This window comes from Chinchilla lanigera, unplaced genomic scaffold, assembly GCF_000276665.1.
Source record: "Chinchilla lanigera isolate Chin_1 unplaced genomic scaffold, ChiLan1.0 scaffold00021, whole genome shotgun sequence".
NCBI classification, from domain to species: domain Eukaryota; kingdom Metazoa; phylum Chordata; class Mammalia; order Rodentia; family Chinchillidae; genus Chinchilla; species Chinchilla lanigera.
Window position 1 is genome coordinate 14,154,534 of NW_004955422.1, and position 20,721 is coordinate 14,175,254.

General features: G+C 55.7%; 1 protein-coding gene across 1 annotated transcript; it reads left to right on the forward strand.

The window, feature by feature from the left end:
• The first annotated feature begins 1,148 nt into the window (after window positions 1-1,148).
• Cd81 (CD81 molecule) lies at window positions 1,149-20,648 on the forward strand. Its single transcript, XM_005384204.2, has 8 exons — window positions 1,149-1,449; window positions 13,523-13,637; window positions 17,036-17,133; window positions 18,542-18,616; window positions 18,835-18,939; window positions 19,248-19,349; window positions 19,896-19,982; window positions 20,058-20,648. Exons 1-8 carry the CDS (start codon window positions 1,384-1,386, stop codon window positions 20,118-20,120), a joined length of 711 nt encoding a protein of 236 aa, XP_005384261.1. The 5' UTR covers window positions 1,149-1,383; the 3' UTR covers window positions 20,121-20,648.
• Window positions 20,649-20,721: the final 73 nt, after the last annotated feature.

The following is a 20,721-nucleotide window of genomic DNA, read 5'->3' on the forward strand; positions in this document are numbered from 1 at the left end:
CCAGCCAAAAAATTTGAACTTTCTATTTATCTTTTTATCAGCCCTTGTAGCTACTGACCACCTAGGGTGATTTAAATGTAAATTACAATGGCACACAATTCAAACTTCAGTTCCTTAGTGGCCACATTTCTAGTGCCCAGTACTCCCTTGTGCCAGGTGTTACCCTGATACAGATCCTGCCCTGCCCATTACTGCAGCAAGCACACACTGTGACAGGTGATGTTTCGCTAGGTGGACGACCTGGGTGAAGGAAGGTTTTTGGTCTGTGCATCGTGGTCTCCAGCTGAGCTCCGCTGAAGCAGCCCTAGAGTTCATCCTCCAGTGTTTTTTGGAGGGAGGAGGTAGGAAATCTTTACTGGTGTATCAGCATTGGTGACTGTGTTCCCTGATCACCTGGGCAGAAACCACCCCCGTCTCTGGCACCTTCAGGAAGATGCCAACCCACCTCTGAATCCTGGCAAGCTAGCTCCAAGGGTGAAAAGTACAGTATTTGGGAGTTCTTCTTAAGTGGCCGAGAACTTAAACACTTCTCGTTGGTCTGGGGATACTTTGGTAGCGCCAGTGATCTTTCCAAAGGCAGACTCCTTGAACGGAGACCAGCGACTCCCGCTTTCTGTGGGACAGAGGACTGGCTGCCTAGAATGGCACTGTAGACCTTCAGGCCCATGCCCTGCTCCGGCTTCACACACACCCAAATTCCTGCCCGGGAGAGCAACGGAACAAAGCATGCTATTTTTGCAAGGCTCGTCAACCCCTCCAAGGAGTCCTCCGGAATGTCCAAGGCGCCAGAGGAACAGAGGGAGAGCCCCTCCCGGGGGTTCCCCCGGCTGCGTTTCTAGGCCACAGCTATTAGCTGCTTCTTCAGGCGCCTCCCTGCGGTCAGGCCCCGCGGCCCGGAACCCTACGCAGCTCCAGCTCTGGGATACATCCCGTATGCAGCACACTGCACCCTAGCCCCCCAGGTCTCGGCGGCACCAAAGTCCCCAGTCGCTGAGGGAATGTGGCCCGGGAGGCACCCCCTGTCTGGGCATCCTCTTCTGGGCATCCTTGTCTGGGCGCTAGCGGCGGGAGGCGAGGCCGGAGGGAGGGGGCGCAGGAGACAGGGGGCGGGGCCTGATGGGGGTGGGGTCTGACCGCCTATAAACTGAGCGGAGCGCGGCGCGTGCGCAGCCACTGCGAGCGCGCTTTAAGCAGCTGCGACCCGATCCTCGTGAACCCAGGCAGGCCTCGCACCCGCACGTCGCCCGTGCCCCGCCCGCTGCGCCCTAGCCTCCGGGCCCTCAGGACTCCAGCCCACCCGCCAAGCCCGCCGGACCACCGTCCCCGCGCCCCCGGCCCGCCTGCCTCTCCGGACCGGCCCGTGCCCCACTGCCTCGAGCCGCCATGGGGGTGGAGGGCTGCACCAAGTGCATCAAGTACTTGCTCTTCGTCTTCAATTTCGTCTTCTGGGTGAGTGGCGGGCAGGGTGAGGTTCGCGGGGGGCGGGCGCACCGCACCTGAGGCAGGCCCGGTTGCCTCGCTCTAGGCCCGGCGGAGGGGGGCGCCGCGCCGCGGCGAAGTTGCGAGGCCACCTGTGGGCTCCCGGCGCGGGGCGAGGGTCCCGGACCGTCGCGCCGCTGGACAACCCGGAGGCAGCGAGCCGGGGATCGGCCGTCCGCTCCTCGCGGCCCAGTCCAGCGGCCGGGCCAGACCCCAGCGCTCTAGGGCCTCTGTCTTTCCCCGTTGCGTGCTGGTTACGGGTGGGTCCGGAGCCGCGTACCCCGGACCCCTCTCTGCACAGGGCTCGGGCAGTCTTCCCAGTCTGTTTTGGGGACCACCCTGTTTCGCGGGCACTGAGGGGGCTCTGGGCGGGGCTCCCGGCGCCCCGCCCCCATGAGCTCATCGTGGCCACAACCCCTGGATGAACAGCGGCGGCTGTGTCGGGGGTGGGGGGGCGGTGTGCTCACATTCTGCTCAAGGCTTGGAAAAAGTCCTACCTACTCTTAGCCCAGCCTCACTCACCCTGCAATCTGCTGTCGCCATTCTGGGGACCTTTCTGGGAGTCGGGGTCCAGGCTTAGCTCAAAATCCGATGGCCCGTGCGCACCAGGTCCCAGTTCTTGAGGTCCGTCTCACTTCTCACCCACATAGATTCCAGCCCCAGCCTGATCCCTCACCAGCCTGGACCCTGGGCACAGCTGAAGGGTGACCCTACAGACCTGGGGTGTGGGTCTCTGAAGCAGGGGTCTGGGTCTGGCTCCTGTGTGTAGGTTGGGCTCTCCACTTTGGAAGCAGGTGTCTGTCTACACGTGTGTGTCATGTGTGTGTCGGGGCAGGTGTACGTTCTCCCAACATAGTCTTCTCTGCTGGGAAGTGGCTATACCGTGTGTTCCCTTTGTTTTCCTTTCCTGTGGTGCTGGAATCGGGAGGGGTGACGACTGTTCACCGCCCTCAAGGATGGGAGTTGCTGGTTGGTCTTTTGGACCAGTGACTGCCATCCTTCCCAGGTTCCCCCTGATGCTGTTCCTCCATCCCAGGAAGGATAGAGCTGTGTCCAGGTGGTGTGTGTCTCATATTGAGGCAGAGAGGGAAAACTTAAAATAGCCCCTGGGGTCCGGGACTGGGGACATCTGTTTTCCATCTGGACACCAGTGATCCCAGGATGGATCTGGGGGCAGTGAGATGTTTGGAGTATGGTGCAGAGATTGGATTGAACTCAGCTAGGAGCAGAGTGAGAGATAGCCCATCACACTTTCCCAAGCTGGGAGGGCTGTATGGACTGCTCGTGGGCACTGTTGGGATCCCAATGACCATGAGGAACAGTGAGACTGATGATTTGGACTTCTGCCCAGTGTGGCCCTTAGTGTTGATCAGTGTCCACCTGCTTTGACCCAGCAAGTGGGAGGTAAATGGGCACCCAGGATGTCCCTCTGCTGGTCCTCTAGCCAAGATGTGGAGTGGGGACACAGTAAGGAGCTGAAAGTAGCCAGGTACATACTTGCACCAGCTGCCCCTCCCCTCCAGGGACCTGGGTCTAGGTGAGTCTGGCTGTTTCCCAGGCAGCTGGGTTGGAGGCCTATCATATCCCCAGAGGTGCTCTTTATTAAGCTCTAGAATCATTCCCAAGCCTCTCCCTCTTTCTCCCAGGGCCCGGCTCAGAGTTGAGGACTGCATCCATCCCGTCTCATAGACCCTTACACCCATGCTGGGCCCAGCAGGACCAGGGATGCAGAGCTAAGCCAGGGGATGCTGGCTGGCACTGCCCTGCAGAAGAACCTCTGCTCTCCTTACCCCCAGCATCATAGGAGTTGTTCTGTGGCTAAGAATGCCATGGTGCCATGGAGTTGGATTTCAGTGGACCCAACTGCTCTGGTTCTAGACCTCTTTAGAGGGAGGGCTTGGGAGCATATTAGCTAATGCCCCCGAGTGCAAAGTGAGGGGCTTGGCACAGGGTAGGCTCAGGAAATGGATGCTGGGCATGATGTCCAGCCAGGAATCTTAGCCAAGGAGAGCTGAGCTGTCATGTAGGAAGTGCCTGGGGAGGAGGGTGTGGGTGCCCTTTGGCCTGGACCCAGCATGGTACTAGGGGCTCAAGCTGGGAGTGAGAACAGGTTGACAACGCTTGTTTGAATGGGCAATTTTTTTATAAGCTCCCTTTTAGAGAGGAAAAAGGTTGCCTTGTGGGAGAAAGTGTCCTAGGTAGCCTGGTCTATTTCTCCAGGGAGGAACCCTGGGACACCTGCCTACATTCACATGTATGCTTTCACTTACTGTCTCTCATGCCCTAAGCTGAGACTCTGAATCCCAGGCAGTGTCTTACATTCTGTGTGCCCTAACCAGAGCCTTCTTGGAGGCCAGCAGAGTCCTGAGCTCCCTGGCTGGCTGGCTGGCTAGGCATTAGGCTTGGCATGGAGTAGGGCAGATAGCTTCACCAAGATGCTGCACAAGTAGCATGGACATTGTGCACCTTGGGATAGGTCCAGGGACTCCTGGAGGAGAGGGCAAGTACCCAAGACTCTTGCTGCTGGGAAGAAGGCTGGAGAGGGGCTGGGGATTTAGCTGAGCGGCACAGCGCCTGCCTGGCAAGCGTGAGGTAGTAAGTTTGATTCCTGGTGCCGGGAAAAAACCAAAAAGAAAAAAAAAAAAGGCTGGAGAAAAGGGTCTCCTGTTCTGCTTATTCTACATGGGCCTGGGTTTTGGGGCAGGTGACTGGCCTGTGGGAGCCTTGATTTCCTTATCTACAAAATGGGTGTAACAATGGTCTTCTCCACGAGGCTGGCTAGAGGGCCCAGGAGAGGTGCCAACAGTCCCCACTGGGAGAAGGGCCATGTCCCCTGCCCGGGACTGGCTAGTCCTCCAACCTGATATAGCCAGTGACAACACAGAGGAGGCTGATTAGCAGCCTTGCTAACTGACACTCAATTCCCGCTTCCGCACATGACTGTCTATCACTTAGCCAGGACTGTTGCCTTCCTTCTTGGATAGGGGCTACAGTCCCAGCAGGCTCAGTGGGGGTGAGGACTTCCTGTGCCCGGTTTCACCGGTTGGGCAAGTGGACTTCCCCTGGTGCCCTCAGGCTGTCTGGCTGCCTGGCTTGCCCAGCTTTGGGGAGATAACCCTACCCGACCAGCCGTTGGGCTGGGTTGAACCTAGAAGAGGAAGTCTGTGGTTAGTCCCTGGGCAGGCTGGCCCCGGTGAGGGGTCTGAGCAGTGAGGGGCACAGAGCTGGAGCAAGGAGGTAGGGCCCAGGGACCCCAGTGGCCTCTATGGCTAGCTGTGCTCTGGTGCCCACACCTTGGCACCGTCTCCAAAAGAGCCCCCAGTCCATTTTTTTTTTTTTTAATCTTTTTGAGACAGAGTTTCACTGTGCTGTTCAGGCTGGCCTTGAATTCACTAGGTAGCCCAGGCCTCAAACTTGCATCTTTGATCGTCCTGCTTCAGCCTCCCGAGTGCTGGGATTAAAGGTATGTGCCACCACGCCTGGCCCCCAGTCCATTCTTTCAGCAGCCTGTTGGGTTTTCTTTCTCCCTCCTACTGTCCCAACTCAGATCAGCCTCTAGAAACTGAATTTATCCTAATCCTCAGCTCAAGTAACTGTTTTGTTTTGTTTTGTTTTATTGAGACAGGGTCTCACTATGTAGTGCAGGGCTGTCCTTAAACTAGCTTATGTAGCCCAGGTTGGCCTTGAACTCCCAGCAATCCTCCTGCCTCAGTCTCTCAAGCGCTGGGGTTACAGGAATGCACCACCACACCCAGCTCTGAGTAACTACTTTTAGGCACAGTGGGACGCTGACCCTGACCCTCTCCCAACCCTTATTTCAGCACCTGAAGTCCTGCCAAGAGGGAGGAGATTCAGTCATACAGTCAATAAGGCCAAGTCCAGGTCCCCAGGAGGGAGCATCTGGCACTGGTCTGGCATTTCGGAGAAGGCTTGTGGGGGTAGAGGAGGGGCTGGGGAGAAGCCTGGGTGGCAGTCATTCTGGCCCTGATGCCTGGGACCCAGCAATGCCCCTGAGTGCTGGAGGGCCTTCCAGCACTGGAGGTGCCCACCCTGTTTCCAGAACTCCTGCTTACCAGAATTGGCCCTCAGCAGTCTTCACTGTCCAGTAGGGTGCACTGTGACCAGCATATGAGTGTCTCCTGGGAGCCCCTGAACTTCTGTGACCCCTGGCTCCTCCACACATATACCTCAGGCTTCTGGGTCCAGCCTAAGTTGCTCTTCCAGGTGGGCTGCAGAGCAGATGCTAAGTCACTTGAGACCACTTGAAGTTCCTTCAGAGGATCCGCCAGTTGTGGGGGAAGGCACCTCAAGCAGGGGGCCATGGCCAGCTGATAACTGGATTTCATTCCTAGGGTCATGGCGTTCTCTGTGCGGGGCTGTAGAAGGGGTGCTAAACATAAGGCCTGTCGAAGGCTGAAGGGCTGGGAATGCAAGAGGTGCATTAGAGCTGGAGTGCCCAGGGTTTTGTAGCCTGAAAGCACCTCGAATTAGTGGTGAGGGTGCTCCAGGCAGGGGGCTGAGAGAGCCCAGGTATGGGGTCCAGATACTATAGAGGCTGGGGGCAGGGAGCCAGCCAGTTCAGAGCCCAGGTTCAGCACCCCTGCTGTCTTTGAAGATGTGTCCCTTCTTGGAGTGTTGGTGTTTCCCTTCTTGTCCTTGCCCCAGTTACTGAGATGACATCATTTCTGAGAAAGCCTGGGCAGCGGGACTGACTGATGGCCTGGTTGTCCTGTGGTTCCTGTGGGGCATCTCACCCTAATAATTGCCTGGTGACCCATGTGGGCCTGGATCATCAGTACTTTCTCAGGGTGGGCTTGCAATACCCTGTGGCCTTTTACCTGTTTATTACCTGTGTTTGGGATTCAGACTGGCTTTGCACTGCACTGAGACTGCACTCCTGGTGGGGCTGAGAGGTACCCAGCATGGCAGGGCTGTAGGAATGAGGACCTTGGGCCACCCACCTTGCTGGAGCTGTAGTCTTGAGGTTCAGAGGCCTGAGCCATGGGTTCTGTAGTGGAGCCCAGGAGGCTTTCAGAGGCAGTGCTGTGGAAAGCATAGCCCCTCAGCCCTGGGGTCCCAGAGAGCTGACCTCTCACAGCCCTGCTCCCTGCTCTGCACCCTAGGAGCATATTGGACCTCGCCTGCAGGGAGCAGTGTCTCCCTGTGTGCCCGAGGAGACAATAAACGGGTCACTGAGAGTAGCACTCTGCCATGTTAGGCTGTTACGAGACTCAGGATGACAGGGAAACAGCACTTCCTAGGCAACCACATGAGGAAATGGTAAGGCAAGGCTGGAACCACAACCCATCCCACAACCTCTGGTTCCATAGCCCTTAGGGTTGTGTCAGCTATATGACCTTCCCCTAGAGTGGGTGGGCACATCAGGTGGGAGAAGGTGTGGGTAGCCTCTTGGGTGTTGCTGGCAGCAACACCTGATCTGTCCAGGGGCCTCTCTAGATTCGGGAATCCAACTCACAACCCTGCACTTGCCAAGCAGGCGTTGTGCTGCTGAGCCATATCCCCAGCCCAATGTCCTGGGGCCTCTCTGTATCCTTCTTGAGGCCCCAACTCCCATCACTCTCCCCAGTAGGTGCCAAGCCCACCTAGACCTCTTTAAGACCTCTAATTGGTTTGGTTTTTTTTTTTTTTTTGGTTTTTTTTTTCTGGTACCGGGAATTGAACTCACGACCTTGCTCTTGCCACACAGGCGCTGTGCCGCTGAGCTAAATCCCCAGCCCCTCTTTAAGACCTCTAGAAGCACAGAGCCCTGAGGGTTCTGGCCACCCAGCAGCCCCCACATCTCTGACAGATCACTGTGGCCCACTAGATCCATGAACCCTTTCTCCCAGGACCATGTAGGGAAACAGGCTTCCCAGAGGAGCTCAGGCATGACATGCATGAGTGGGGCACCTCCTGGCTTCCCTGCCTGGGAGCGGTGGGCAGCCCCAAGTCTGCTCCTGGGGTGCCCCAGCCCACTGCCTGTTGCATCCTGACACAGCAGGCGCCTGTGCTCATGTCCTGGCCCAACCGGCAGGCCCCAGGGGCTAGGTCTTTGCTTTGACACCTATTTTTAGAGGTTGAGACAGCAGCTTCCTGAGCTTGAGGGGCCCTGTGAATAGAGCTCTGCTTCCTGACCGAGGTAAGGATTCCTGTTCTTCCCTCCACGCTTCCTTCCTGCCTGAGCCTCCTCTGGTGGTTCTGTTCCTTGAGGCCATCATGGCTGTCCGCTTCCCAGGAAAACCTGAGAAAGTTCCTGTGTCCCCTCAGGGAGGACTCTGTCCTCTGTCCAGAGGCATCAGTGGTCTGGGCTATAGATTAATGCCCGGCTGCAGCTCAAAGAGACAGGCTAGGAGTACTTATTATCCACTGGAGAATTTTGAGGGGTGGGGAAGAGGTGCTGGGATGGAAGGCAAGCACTCCATCACTGAGCCACATCCTACCCCCTTGTTATCCCTACGAATGTGTTGGTAGCACTTGGGGTGACCACTTAGACCAGCCAGACGAGGTGACTGCTTCCTGCCTCTTTGTGGGGTGGGATAGGGTAGAATGTGCTGCAGTGGGAAAGCCCCCCAAAAACCCAGCTCTCATCCAGAGTCTGGCTGAGAGTAGGCTGCTGACTGGTGTGGCGTGGAAGGCTGTCTGAGGCCTGCTCCCTTTCAGCTGCTTCTGGGAAACAGCAGACAGGCTGGGCAGGGACCCAGCATACTTGGCAGCCCCCGCCCCCTTTTAGAGTAGAGCCTGTTATTTATTAATTCCCAGGATGGAGGAAGAAGCAGAATCCTTTATAGAGTTGTGAATGCTGTTTTCTGTTCCTTGCATGGAGTCCTCTAGGAACCCAGACATGCCACCTGGGCCTTTTCCTCTATCCCCCTAGCCTTGAGCGGGAGTATCTTAAGACAAGGTAGTACCTTAGGACATGGGAGTAGCTTACTTAGGATGCAGGAGCAGGTGGCCAGAGCTGCTTTCCACAGGACAGCTTTGAATAGAGAGATGTCTGGTGTTCCCAAGTGTATGGTTCTGTCTGGAAAGAGAGAAATAAAGAAATCCCAGATTCTGCTCTCTATGAGACATACTGGTGATCATAATGTCACTGCTGTCAAGAGCTGGATATAGTGTCCTGTGTAAGCAGTCTGTGTATGTTAGCTTCTATATTGTTATTTCCTTAGTTTATAAAGTAGGATACTGGAAGCAGGGAGGCCGAGACTGGCCTGAGGTGGGCCAGCTCAAACAGAACCCAGCATTCAGAGGCTTGGCCATCCTTGGCCTTCATGCCTGGGCCTCCATCCAGCACCACACTCTCATTTTCCCCAGATACTGGGCCGACTCTTTGTTTAATTGGCACAAATGTTCCCTAGCGATTGCAATCCCTGGCTTTGGTTTACACTAGAACTTTGGGTCTGTGGACAGTACTCTAGCGTGTCCAGATGTTTGTTGCTGGCCACCAGGGAACCTAGCTCCTTCGTGGGAAGACCTTGTACCAGGGTAGCAGCTGGGCCCTTTTCCCCTTTGCATTTAGTCTCCAAGGACGAGGGGGTTTTGCACAGCTTTATTTAGAAGTAATTGACCTACAGTGTGCGTGCACAAACACACATTCAAAGTGTACAGCATAGTAAGTTTTGACACATTTATACTCCTATCCTGTGGGCCCTTTGTAATCTCTCCTGCTTGTCCTCTCCAGGACTTCTGGGCTCACATTTCTCCCGCAGTCACATAAGTGGAGGCAGAAGGTGCGAACTCTTCTTTTCCCAGTGTGATTGTTTAGGAATATGTCTGTGTATATCCCTGCTTTTTCACTGAAGTGGATTCCACTGCAGGATGGATACCCCCCCACCCCCGCCCGCCCATCAGTCACCTTCCAGCAGACACACAAACTCTTTCTAGTGTTTTAGAAGCAAAGTTGCTGGAAACACTGGTCCATGAGTCTTGCATGAGCCTATATTCATTTCTCTTGGGTAAATACCTGAGGTGGATCCCTGGGGTACAGAGGAGGTGTAGAGTTAACCCAAGTAATTAATGACTGTACCACCCTTCATCAGAACTTGCTTACTCCCTGGGGTCATCCACCATCTCCCACCCTCCTGCCTCCCCTGCACTGTCCTGGGCCCGCCCCATCCTCTCAAGGGTGTGACAGGCACTGAAGGTGGCAAGTCCCCTCAGGTTCAGCCAGTGGAGTCGGCAGGCTGGGGTCTGGCTGTGGCTCTTGTGCAGGGGTCTGGATGGAGGGCAGCCCCCTTTCCAGTGCTTAGGTGCTCTCTGTATTCTAGGTGGGCTGCCTTTCCATCCTTCGTGCATCTTTTAAAACTTGGGTGGCTGGCTTTCCTACCATTGATCTTTGCAAGCTCCTTATGTATTTGACCACTAGTTCTTTATTAGATTCTTGCTGGTTCTAGCTGTGGCTGAAGAACAGTTTTCTTTCAGGCTTCTGGCTCCTTAGATACCTCTAGCCCTGCTATCCTAGCCTGTGACAGGTATAGTTTTAAGGGTGAAGCACTTACAGGTGGCCTTAGGGGAATATCCCCTGCCCATTGCCTCAGTTTCCCCACTGTTGTCATGGCTCCAACCGAAGGCCCCTCCCCTGGTTGCCTAGACCCACCCTGGGGGTCTGGACAGGGGCTAGAAGGATGAAGGTCTGGGAGCAGCACCAGCCCCATGCCCGACAATCCTTCCCTTTATTTTTTTTTATTTTTTATTTTTTGGTACAGGGAATCAAACTTAGGACCTTGTGCTTGCCAGGCAGGCTGTTGTGCCACTGAGCTATATCCCTGGCCCAGACAATCCTTATTACCCCCTCTCCCACCAGAAAGGTCTATGATTGCCCTCCGTGGCCTTGTGGGGTAGGCAGTGCCCTTGGGACAGTGAGGTAGGCAAGGCATGTCCCAGCTGCCTCATCCACCCCTATGCTGTCCCCCGCCCACCCCACCTCCACCCCGTTTCCGGCCTATTGCTTTTCTAACTTAAGGTTTCAAAGCCTCTATATTTTTAGATCAGGCTCTCCCCTGCACTGTAGCCTGCATCAGACCCCTTTTCATCACTGGGCAAGAAAACTGGGGTTCAGGGGCTCATATAGAGGCATCTTCTCCACGCCACCCTGGAGTCTGAACAAAAAGCCTCCTTCCCAAACAGAGAAGGAAGTAGCTACCAAGCCTGAAATTCACCATTACTGGGCTTTGGGGCAGGCTGAGCTTTGCCTGCCCATAGGTTTCTGGGAGGACAGCACTGCTCTGAGAGGGTGCTGTGCTCGGCTTCACCCATGGGAGGCTGCACAGGGAGGATGAGGACGATCCCTGTCCCTGCCCAGCCAGGGTCAGCATGATAGAGCAGCCCTTGAGCCAACATGGGGTGTGCTCAGCTTTTTCACAGGTGGGGACACTGAGGCCCAGGAAGGTGGCAACCTGCCAGCAGCCCCCACAGCTTCTGTGGCTGTGTCACGATTTGCAATTAGCTGTGACCACTGAGGGAGTGACGGGGCAGGGCTCCCCCTGTCTGCCACCTCTCTGGCCTGGAACGGCTTTCAGAGCAACCTCTGGACCAGTTTCCAAACAAAATACATGACGTTTTCAAAGCCACAAGGAAGCCAGAGTTACCAGCGTAACTCAGCCTATCACCTCTTCTGGTAAAGTCGCAGATGGCAGCCAGCTCAAGAGGAGCTTGACACAGCTCCCTGGGGCCCCTTACCATCTCTCACTGTCCTGCCTCCCCCACACTGTCACAGGCCCTTCCTGTCCTCTTGACAGTGTGACAGGCGTAGAAGCATAGAGAACTGTCTGTTCCTACAGGATTCAGAAAGCCTGAGGACCCCTGGCATCAGTGGAGCCTCGTCATATAAGGGGCACACTCAGAGTCCCAGCTGCCAGGCCATTTCTGATTCAGCCAGCAGGTGCACTGTGAGCCCTCACGGGCTGTAATACATACCCTGCTTGCTCACTGGGGAAGAGCCTTGGTCCTGTACCTAGTGGGGATGTAGGGCCCATCCTCCCGCAGACTAGAATGTGAAAACACAGGGGTGAGCTTCTTGTAAGTGAGGTTCAGCTTCCAGAAGAAGGGCTGAGAAACTACAGCTGAGGCCCAAGGGAGAGGTGCAGGGAGAGTGAGCCCTGGCCTCCTGCCCTGGGGGAAAGTGCCCTGGCCCTGGCTGGAAGGTAAGATGAGATAGCTTGGAAACCCACAGCTTCTCCTCCACCCTACCTCTGTGGGGACCTAAGCCAGCCTGCCCGGGGATTCCCAGGCCTGCTTGGGGCTTTCCTTGGGACAGTTACACACTCTCCTAAGCACGTTCGCCTCCCCTTAGGGCCCTGCTCCCCAGCCAGGGCCACAGGAGTGAGAACTGGACCACCAGGTGCTTTTCTCAAGCCCATGTTTCAGTTCTCCTACCTCTTTGACCAGAAACCCTGTGCCTTTTATGGGTGAGCTGCTAGCCCCTACTTAGGAGGATGAAGCTGGGAAGCCAAGAGGTAACCTTCTTTAAGCCAGGCCTTCCCCCCAAACTCTAGGCAGATCGTCCTCTGTGGGCATTCCTGTTGGAGGGACATCATTGCCCCTAGTGCTCACCAGCTTCATGTCTCCTTTGGGGACTGTGTTGGGCTGTGTCCCCATGTTACTTCCTTCAGGAACCCCACAAGGCCTGGCCTTCAGTGAGCATGTGAAGGCGGAAGATAGAACCTGTCAAGGCCCAGGGAAGCAAGGCAGTGCATTCCTCTGTGGGACACCAACCTGACCCTTGTGATCTCCTTAGGCAGTCCCTGCCAATGAGTAGCCACAGCTGGTGTGCTGGGATGGTGCTGCGCAGGTCTCCATGTGCTCCTAAGGAAGTAAGATAAAGACCTGACTAGCTGCCTCTCAGCTATCTGGGATGCTACAGTCCTCCCTGCCCCCATCAGGGACCCGGCAGATTGTTCCTATCCCAGAGTCAGTAACCTCAGCTTTGGAGGGTCTATGGAGCCATATGCCATACCTGGGGAGGTCTGGATGGATAGTAGAAGGATCTGAAGGGGATCAAGTCCCCCGCTCCTGTGATTCTGAGACCCTTGCCTTGCTGAGGAGTACCTAAAAGCATCAGCCAAGAGAGTTTCTGGGGTGGAGGAGGGCAGAGGCAGGCAGGACTCAGGGTTTCCAGTCACTCCTGATTGCTGTGTTCTGTAAAGTACCCTGCATGGTGCCAGGTTCCAGGAATGGCAAAGGATGACCCCATGTACCACCACCACCAGTGGAGTGGCCCCCAGCCTAGTGGATAGGAACCAGGGTAAGGAGCAGTAGGAATGGGCCAGACCTCGCCTCAAGGACAGACCCCTACATCACTAAGATGGTCACCTGTATGTGGGATAACAAGTTGTTGTGGGTCTCTCAGCCTGACCATGTACCCTGAATGCCAGCCTGAGCAGGGTCCCATCTATCCCCCTTGCCTGTGGCAGCCCAAGCTACCCACTTAAACCTCTCTCCCATGGGTATTGCAGCCACCTACCCTCAGCGTTTCCCTTCCCAGAGCCACAGTTGCAGGGATTGCATCATAGGCCATGCCCTACAGCTCCCTGGATGGCACAGGCCCCACAAGGGTCCCGGCAGCATCAGATCTCCACCCTTCTGCCTGGATTTAGAGTTCCCACTGTGGGGTTCCCAGCACACCTCTGGCAGTCACTAAAGGATTCCTTGGAGGAGGGCTCAGTTTCCCTGGGTGCCCAGGTCCTGCTGTGGCCTCTGTCCAGGTTTAGCAGATAAAAATGTAGACCTCTAGTCAATCTGGAACTTGAGAACAATAAAGATCTTGTATAATTATGACCCATTCAGTATTTGGGATACATTAGACTAAGGAAGTAAATCTCGGAGATGCCCTGTATCTGACCTGGCAGTCTGCCCTGGAGTTGCATCCAGGTGCTAGAAGGGGCCTCTGGCCTCAAGGGTATGGCACTGACACACCAGCCGTGGTCCCAACTAAGGGTCCAGCCTTCCTGACTAGAGCTATTTACCCTGGATGTTCAGCACAGTGGGGTTCTCACAATCCCACTGTGTTCTGGGCTACTTATGACACTATCCCTACTCTTTCCCCCAGCTGGCCGGAGGAGTGATCTTGGGCGTAGCCCTGTGGCTGCGCCATGACCCGCAGACCACCAGCCTGCTCTACCTGGAGCTGGGAAACAAGCCGGCACCCAACACCTTCTATGTGGGTAAGTGACACATGGGCAGGATCTGATCAACAGGTCAAGGCAAGCAGTTGCAGCAGGTAGTCAGGGAGAGCTTCCTGGGGGAGGCAGGGCCTGGTAGGTGGGCCAGGAGGCAACCAGCCAGAAAGAGATTCCAGGAGCTGAAGAGTTGGGCTCCAAATGGGCCTGTAGCTAGGGAACCCCACCAAATCACTTCAAGCCATGCCTAAACAGGAGGGCAGCGGTCGGGAGGGCTGAAGGGGTGGCGCACTATGCTTATTATAACTAGGCTTTTCTGGGGAGGTTCCCGGGCAGGGTGGGGCTGGATGCCTGACCTGCCCTGGAGCAGCTGAGGCAGCTGGAGGCCAGAGCTGGGGAGGACAGTGTGACTCAGCCACCTCCCCCGCAACAGGCCTCCATACCTTGCTGCCTTGGTAAGCTGCCTTATTAGGCTGCCTGTTAGCAGGGGTGGAGCCCAGGAGTGGGGATGACCAAGAGGAGGCCCACTGCAGGGCCCAGCTTTCCACCTTGTCCTGGGGGAGGGCAGAGTGCCCTTGGAGCTCTATGTGAGTGAGATGTTCCTGCCCTTTAAAGGAGGAGTCTCAGGGTTAGGGCTGCAGCTGGGGCCTGGTGAGAGTCCTCCCCCTCCCAAGTGGAGCCTGGAAGGGGTCTTCCACTCCCTCCTCTGCCCACTGACTTGGAAGACAGGCCTGGCTGTTGAGTAGGGCTCCTGGCTGGCCACACCCCTACCCCAGTCACCGCAGGATAACCCAAGGGGTGCCATTCCTTCCTCTCCATTCTGCCGTAGTCCTCTTTGTCTTTCCACAGACAGAATAGACAGGGCTGGGTTCAGATAGCATGGCCAGGGATGGCCCCTGTGTTCCCTAAAGGCACGATCCTGTGGCTGACTGTTTCTGGGTGCAGCTATTCCTAGGGAGGGTTCCTCGCCCAGACTGGGAAGGGTCCTACCTGTTCTTGGTGCTCTGGTGCCCTCACAGGAGAAGGGGGAGCCTTCAGCCTATGTTGCAGCTAGGTGCTCTAGCCAGGGCCATCAAAAGCCAACCTATTAGCTTTGCCCCACGTCTTAGTGTGGAGGACCTGGTCAGTATTCTCTGGTCTCCCCTAGGAATCTTCTCTCTGGTCCCTTGTTCCCCTTTCTTTTCTTTTTGTGTTTTTTTGAGACAGTCTTGCTATGCACTTCAGGCTGGCCTTGAACATACTATGTAGCCCAGGCTAGCCTTGAACTTGTGGTGATTCTTTTGCCTGAGCCTTCCAAGTGCTGGGATTACAGCATGTATCACCACACCTGGCTTATTCCCCTTTCCGAGATAATCAGGAGCATTGGGGATCCAAAGGGGCCTCCTAACAAACCTGGCCTTGCCTTCCAGTACAGGTAGGTGCATCCTTGGCCATCAGAGTGATGCTGTCTCCTTGCATGTACCTGTCCATAGTAGGAGGGGGCTATTCCCTCTCTATGCTTCCTGTGCTATGTGGTCTTGCAGGGAGGGAGGTACAGTGGCCCTGGGGTAGGCGACTCTCCCAGAAGATGGCAGCAATGCTGGTAGCTAGAGCAGTCCCTGTGTGGGTCCATTTCTGCCTGGCGTGACTGGGCAGGAGTGGAAGGCTTATGTTGCTTCAAGTAGGGCCAGCCAGGGTGAGCTGAGTGCTGTGCGAAGGGCTGCAGATCCTCTTGGCCTCCTTCCCACCTTTGGCCCTTGTCAGGATGGACACCAAGGAGCTCTCAAGGCTCCTGCTGGGCAGTGGTGCCGTAAGAGAGGAGTTGCCAGGTAGGCCCCACAGTGCCAGGGCAGAGTAGCTTCAGAAACAAGTCTCTGATCTGTGTGTTCTCACTGTTCTTTGCTGTGCAACCACTTTCCCACCTCTCCTTAGCTAAGGCCTCCTGGGTGTTGGGGGAACAGCCCCAGGCACTGCACTGCTTGGCAGGCTGGGTGCTGAATGGTGGCACCTGCCCAGATTTAGGCCTGGGACTTTTGCTGGTGTCCCATGGATGGGGCCACTCGGATCCCTCCACCAAGTCTCTGCCCTTCCCACATCAGGCCCCTGGCATCCCTGCTGCCTCTGGGCTGGGCCCTCCTGGGAGCAGATGCAGGGCTTCACAAAGGCGCTTTATCCACTGCTGGGAAGATGGAGAGTTGGCTGGCCCCCTCAGCACCCTGGGAAATGCCAAAGGGCTCCAGGCTGTGCTAGAGCGAGGCTGCTGCTGAGAAGCTGTGAGCAGCCCCAAGACTGAAACCGCTTGGGTCTCCTAGCCCTGTGGGATCCTCCTTGCTGAGACAGACAGTCTGCACTTCTATCTTGAACATGACCTGGTGACACAGTGGGTGGGTGCCCTGCCTCATCTTGAGGTCAGGGATCTGGGAGCCTGAGGAGTCAAAACCCAGTTTAAGTGTGCTTTGGTTCCCAGGTGGAGAGCCACCTGTGAGGTGTGCCTCGTGGGAAGCTTCCCCTTGGTCAGGTGTTCAGTGCTGGCCAAGAAGGCTAGGCCCCAGATCTAGTCCATTTCTAAACCTCACAGTGCATCCTGGCCCCCAGATCCTTCCCTCCTGAGCTGGCCAGGCTGGGGACAATGGGCCTGGCTCTGTGCAAGGAGGCTTGGGTGCCCAGCAGTGTTGCCATGGTGACCGGGGGATGGGCCAGTCTGCTGAAGGATGAGGAGCTGGGAGGGCCCTACAGAGACACTGTGGCCTTTCCCAAGGGAAAATGGGGGCTGCAGGCAATGAGACCCTGTACATGTTGGTCCTTGCTGGCCCTACTCTTTGTGACCCTGCCTGCCTCCCCAGGAATGCACTGCCCGTCCAGTGGGTGTGGGCAGGTGAGTGTGGACTGGCTTCTGCACAGTCCTGCCACTCTCATGGGTCTGGCCACTTCATGCAGCACACTCCTGCCTGAGGGTCTCCCCATCCACTGCAAACACAGAGTACCCCAACTCAAATGCTGGTGTCCCTAAGGGCAGGGACAGGTGGGGTGGGGCTGCTGTGTGGCCACCATGGAACTCCTTCACCTCATTTCCCTTCACATACCAATACTGGGGTTCCCTGCACAGCCCCCCACTACCAACAACAGGGCCCATCATACAGGTCCAGTATATCACTTGGCACTTTCAAATGGGTTGGTCTCTGCCCCTCACATGAGTCCTAAAGGCTTTGGGAGTAGATACAGGTGGTGGGTACACTGTGGAAGATCTCTGTGAAGCATTGTCAGCAGGGTTCTCTGGGTACTTAAGTATCATCCAATCCTCTCCTCAGCATAGTCGGCCCCTCCCATGCCGTGGAAGAGGACACTGAGGCACAGACAATACGCAAGTGGCCAGGTCGAGCTAATATGAGTGCCAGTGCCTCAGATCCTCATGTCTTGGGCACAGTGTGTGTGTGGGCACTCACCAGGGCCCTTCTCCCCAACAGGCATCTACATCCTCATTGCTGTGGGGGCTGTGATGATGTTCGTCGGCTTTCTTGGCTGTTATGGGGCCATCCAGGAGTCCCAGTGTCTGCTGGGGACGGTAAGATTGGGAAGTCAGTGGGTTCTGGGCTGGTGCTGAGAAGTAGGGTTCAGCAGGTGCCAAGTGGGCATAGGGGCAGACTCAGGGGCTTCAGTTCAGCCCAGCAGGCCTTGGATATGGCACTTGGGGCCTCCCCAGGCTGGACCAGGGGTCACTGGGCAGCCTTAACATCCTCCTAGAATTTTGGCTTTCTGGTTTTCCTGTTCGCGTCTTAAATTGAATCTCTATCATGTCTAGTTCCTAAGGCTAAGTTACTGTCTTAGTTACTTTTTCTCATTGCTGAGACAAAATACCCAACACTTAAGGTTAAAAGAGGAAAGGTTGCCCAGCATGGTGGCGCACGCCTGTAATCCCAGTAACCGGGAGGCTGAGGCAAGAGGATCGTCGTGAGTTCGAGACCAGCCTGGGCTACAAAGTGAGCTCAAGGCCAGCCTGGACTGCACATGAGACCCAGTCTCAAAAAGACAAAAAAAAGGTGAAAGGTTTATTTAGCTCACGGTTTGTGGAGGTTTCAGTCCCTAATCAGCTGGTGCCAGAGCAAGGTGGCAGGCAGAGGGCAACAGTTCAAGGCAGCGGAAAATAGCAAGAGCAACAAGAACAAAAGGGGAGGAGAGAGAGAGAGAGAGAGAGAGAGAGAGAGAGAGAGAGAGAGAGAGAAAACTCTTTTTGTCTCTTATAGTGTATGTAGGCTACCCACCCTAGGGTGAGTGTAGTACTCACACCCTTGGTCCCAATATTGGACCATGAATTAATCAAACAAACTCTAGAACCCCACCCCCACGACTGCATGAGGCTCTGCGGGGAAATGTAGACACAAACTGTAACAGTTACAAAAAGGATTTTTTTTCTTTCTTTAAAAAAAAAAAAGCCATAAATGTCATAGGGATTGAATTTGACTCTGAGGCCAGCATCTTGTGTCCCTGGGGCACATCACCTGCCAGCAGGAAGCAGAGGCCCAGCTATACTGTCCAGGGCTGGGTCAGTTTAGATGGGAGTAGCTGTGCCAACATCTCCCTAGGGCAGTATAGTGAACCTATGGCATTCATGCTGCGTGGGCTGTTTGTGTCACTGAAAACTCCAAAAGGTTTGTCGTCACTGCCCAAGGGGCTGCAGCCACCTGGGCTGATCACCTGTTACCTGTTAACCTGTCCCATCCTCCCTGCTCCAGCTGGCCATCCTGCAGAGGTAGGCAGTGTGGGGAGAATGAACATGCCCGCACCTTGCTGCAAGGGCTGCACTTCAGGCTCTGTCCTTCATGGCTCCGCGTGGCTTATTCTGGATGGGGACATAGGTTGGCAGCTACTGCCAGCTTCCCGTTTTATATCTGTTGGGTCTGTCCTCTGTAGAAGGCAGCCCCATGCTAGCCTGGGCCCTACCCAGAGCCTACCCTCTTTTTCCCTGCTCCTAGTTCTTCACCTGCCTTGTGATCCTCTTCGCCTGTGAGGTGGCTGCTGGCATCTGGGGCTTTGTCAACAAGGACCAGGTGAGCCTGCAAGGAGCACTGCCCAGGTTGCTAGTGATGGGTCACCTTAGCCCATGGTTTTTGGGGGCTCTCTGGACTCCTCCTAGGATCTGCCTGGTAGGAAGATCTCAGCTCTGTGGAGGAGTTGACACTGGGGCTGAGGACATGGGTGGTGCTCAGAGTGCAGGGCTCTGCCCTGGGGATTGTCCCAAGTATATGTGACTATGCCGCTTCCCCAGATCGCCAAGGATGTGAAGCAGTTCTATGACCAGGCTCTGCAGCAGGCTGTGGTGGATGACGAAGCTAACAACGCCAAGGCTGTGGTGAAGACTTTCCATGAGACGGTGCGGCTGGCTGGGCTGGGTAGCAGGAGGGCTGCAGGACCAGGGTGGGGTTGTGTGCCTTCTTGGAGTAGTCCAACCTCAGCTCAGACCCAGGATCTGTCGGTGGGGGTGGGGGGGGTGTCTCCTCTGTGACCCATTTCCTAGCAAGAACCTCTTGAACCTGGCCAATGGGGGATGTCTGAGCAGTGCCTTTGACTGGGGAGGAAGGCTGGTCCCCGGTGCATGTTGGGAGGGTGATGTAATGCTTATCTATGGCTTTTCTTCTCCGTTGCCTGGTGAGATGACCACAGTGCTCTTGACCTCTACAGCTCAACTGCTGTGGCTCCAACACATTGACTGCGCTGTCCAGTTCGGTGCTGAGGAACAACTTGTGTCCCTCGGACAGCTCCTTCATGAATACCTTATGGAAGGTGCACAGCAGTGGGTGGGGCAGAAGCCGGGTCTGTACACACCTGGGTGGGGTCCTGGGTTCTGGGTAGTCTACACAGGGGTCCCTGTGGTCCAAACCAGTTGGAACCAAGGCCCATGTCAGGGCTGCCCTGCTGGGAGGGCTGGGTGGGGCTTACGTACAGGGCCCATAGGAGGGTAGGTGGGAGCCTCACAGGTGGGCCTCACGAGGAGATCTGGGCAACTCATAGCTCTGCTCATATTTGTGGGCACCCAGGGTCCTGACCTCCTGACAGCTGGTGTGCCACAGTACCCTGGAGAAATACCCTCTATGAACATCTGTCACACCAGTGACTAGAGCACTAGTGATACCAATAATCATGACCTCAAAAGGCTCCAAGCAGTAGATCCTGTGTTTGATTTATTTAAGCCAGTGGAAGGTAAACCCTGGGCAGAGGTCTGGCCACTGTACCCCCCTCTCCTCAGGCAGGCAGGGGTGATGGCTGTGAGTCCTCTCTGTTCTTTGGAACTGAAGCCAGCCCCTGACCACCCATTGGCCACCCCTGCAGGATGACTGCCACAAGAAGATCGACGAACTCTTTTCTGGGAAGCTGTACCTCATTGGCATCGCAGCCATAGTGGTTGCTGTCATCATGGTGAGTGGGATGAACAGGGACGCAGCCGCTCTGCCTGTCCTTTCCTGTGGTGCTTACTGCACTCTCCTCCCACAGATCTTTGAGATGATCCTGAGCATGGTGCTGTGCTGTGGTATCCGGAACAGCTCCGTGTACTGAGGCCCTGCAGTTCCAGCTGCTGGGACCCCTGCAGTGCCCCCAGAGTGACCCGGAGGCTGCTGCAGGCGTTGCTGCCTGTGTATATAATGTTTCCGGTATTACTCTGCTACACTTAGCCTTTTTACATTTTTGAGGTTTTGTTTTCATTCTGAACTTTCCTATTACTTTTTGGGGCTGGCGTCACTTGTAGGTGGCGTGTGTGGGGGTGGAGCTGGCTAGGCCTTGGGCTGTCTCTGGGCCCCTTGGGGAGCTCTGCCTGCTGAGCCAGGCATCTCCCAGAGACCACTTGCCTGGATGCGGATGCTCAGCGTGGCCAAGCTCGGGAGCTATGTGTGCCCACCCCCTGGCTCATTCTGTGGGCTGCATGGCTCACCTTTTTAATCCTTGTTCCTCTCACCCCCATTTCAAGAGCTGGGTCTGTGAGCACTCTTATGCCTTCAATGCACCTGTCCTTTCTAACATGTCACCTTCAACTTAATTACATCTTGAAACAGACATTTAATAAAGAAGGAAAATCAGGCATGCTAACAAGACTGTGGGGCCCCTTCCTGTGCCAGATCATCCAAGACCCAGGGGCAGCTGAAGGGACAGGGGAGCTTGA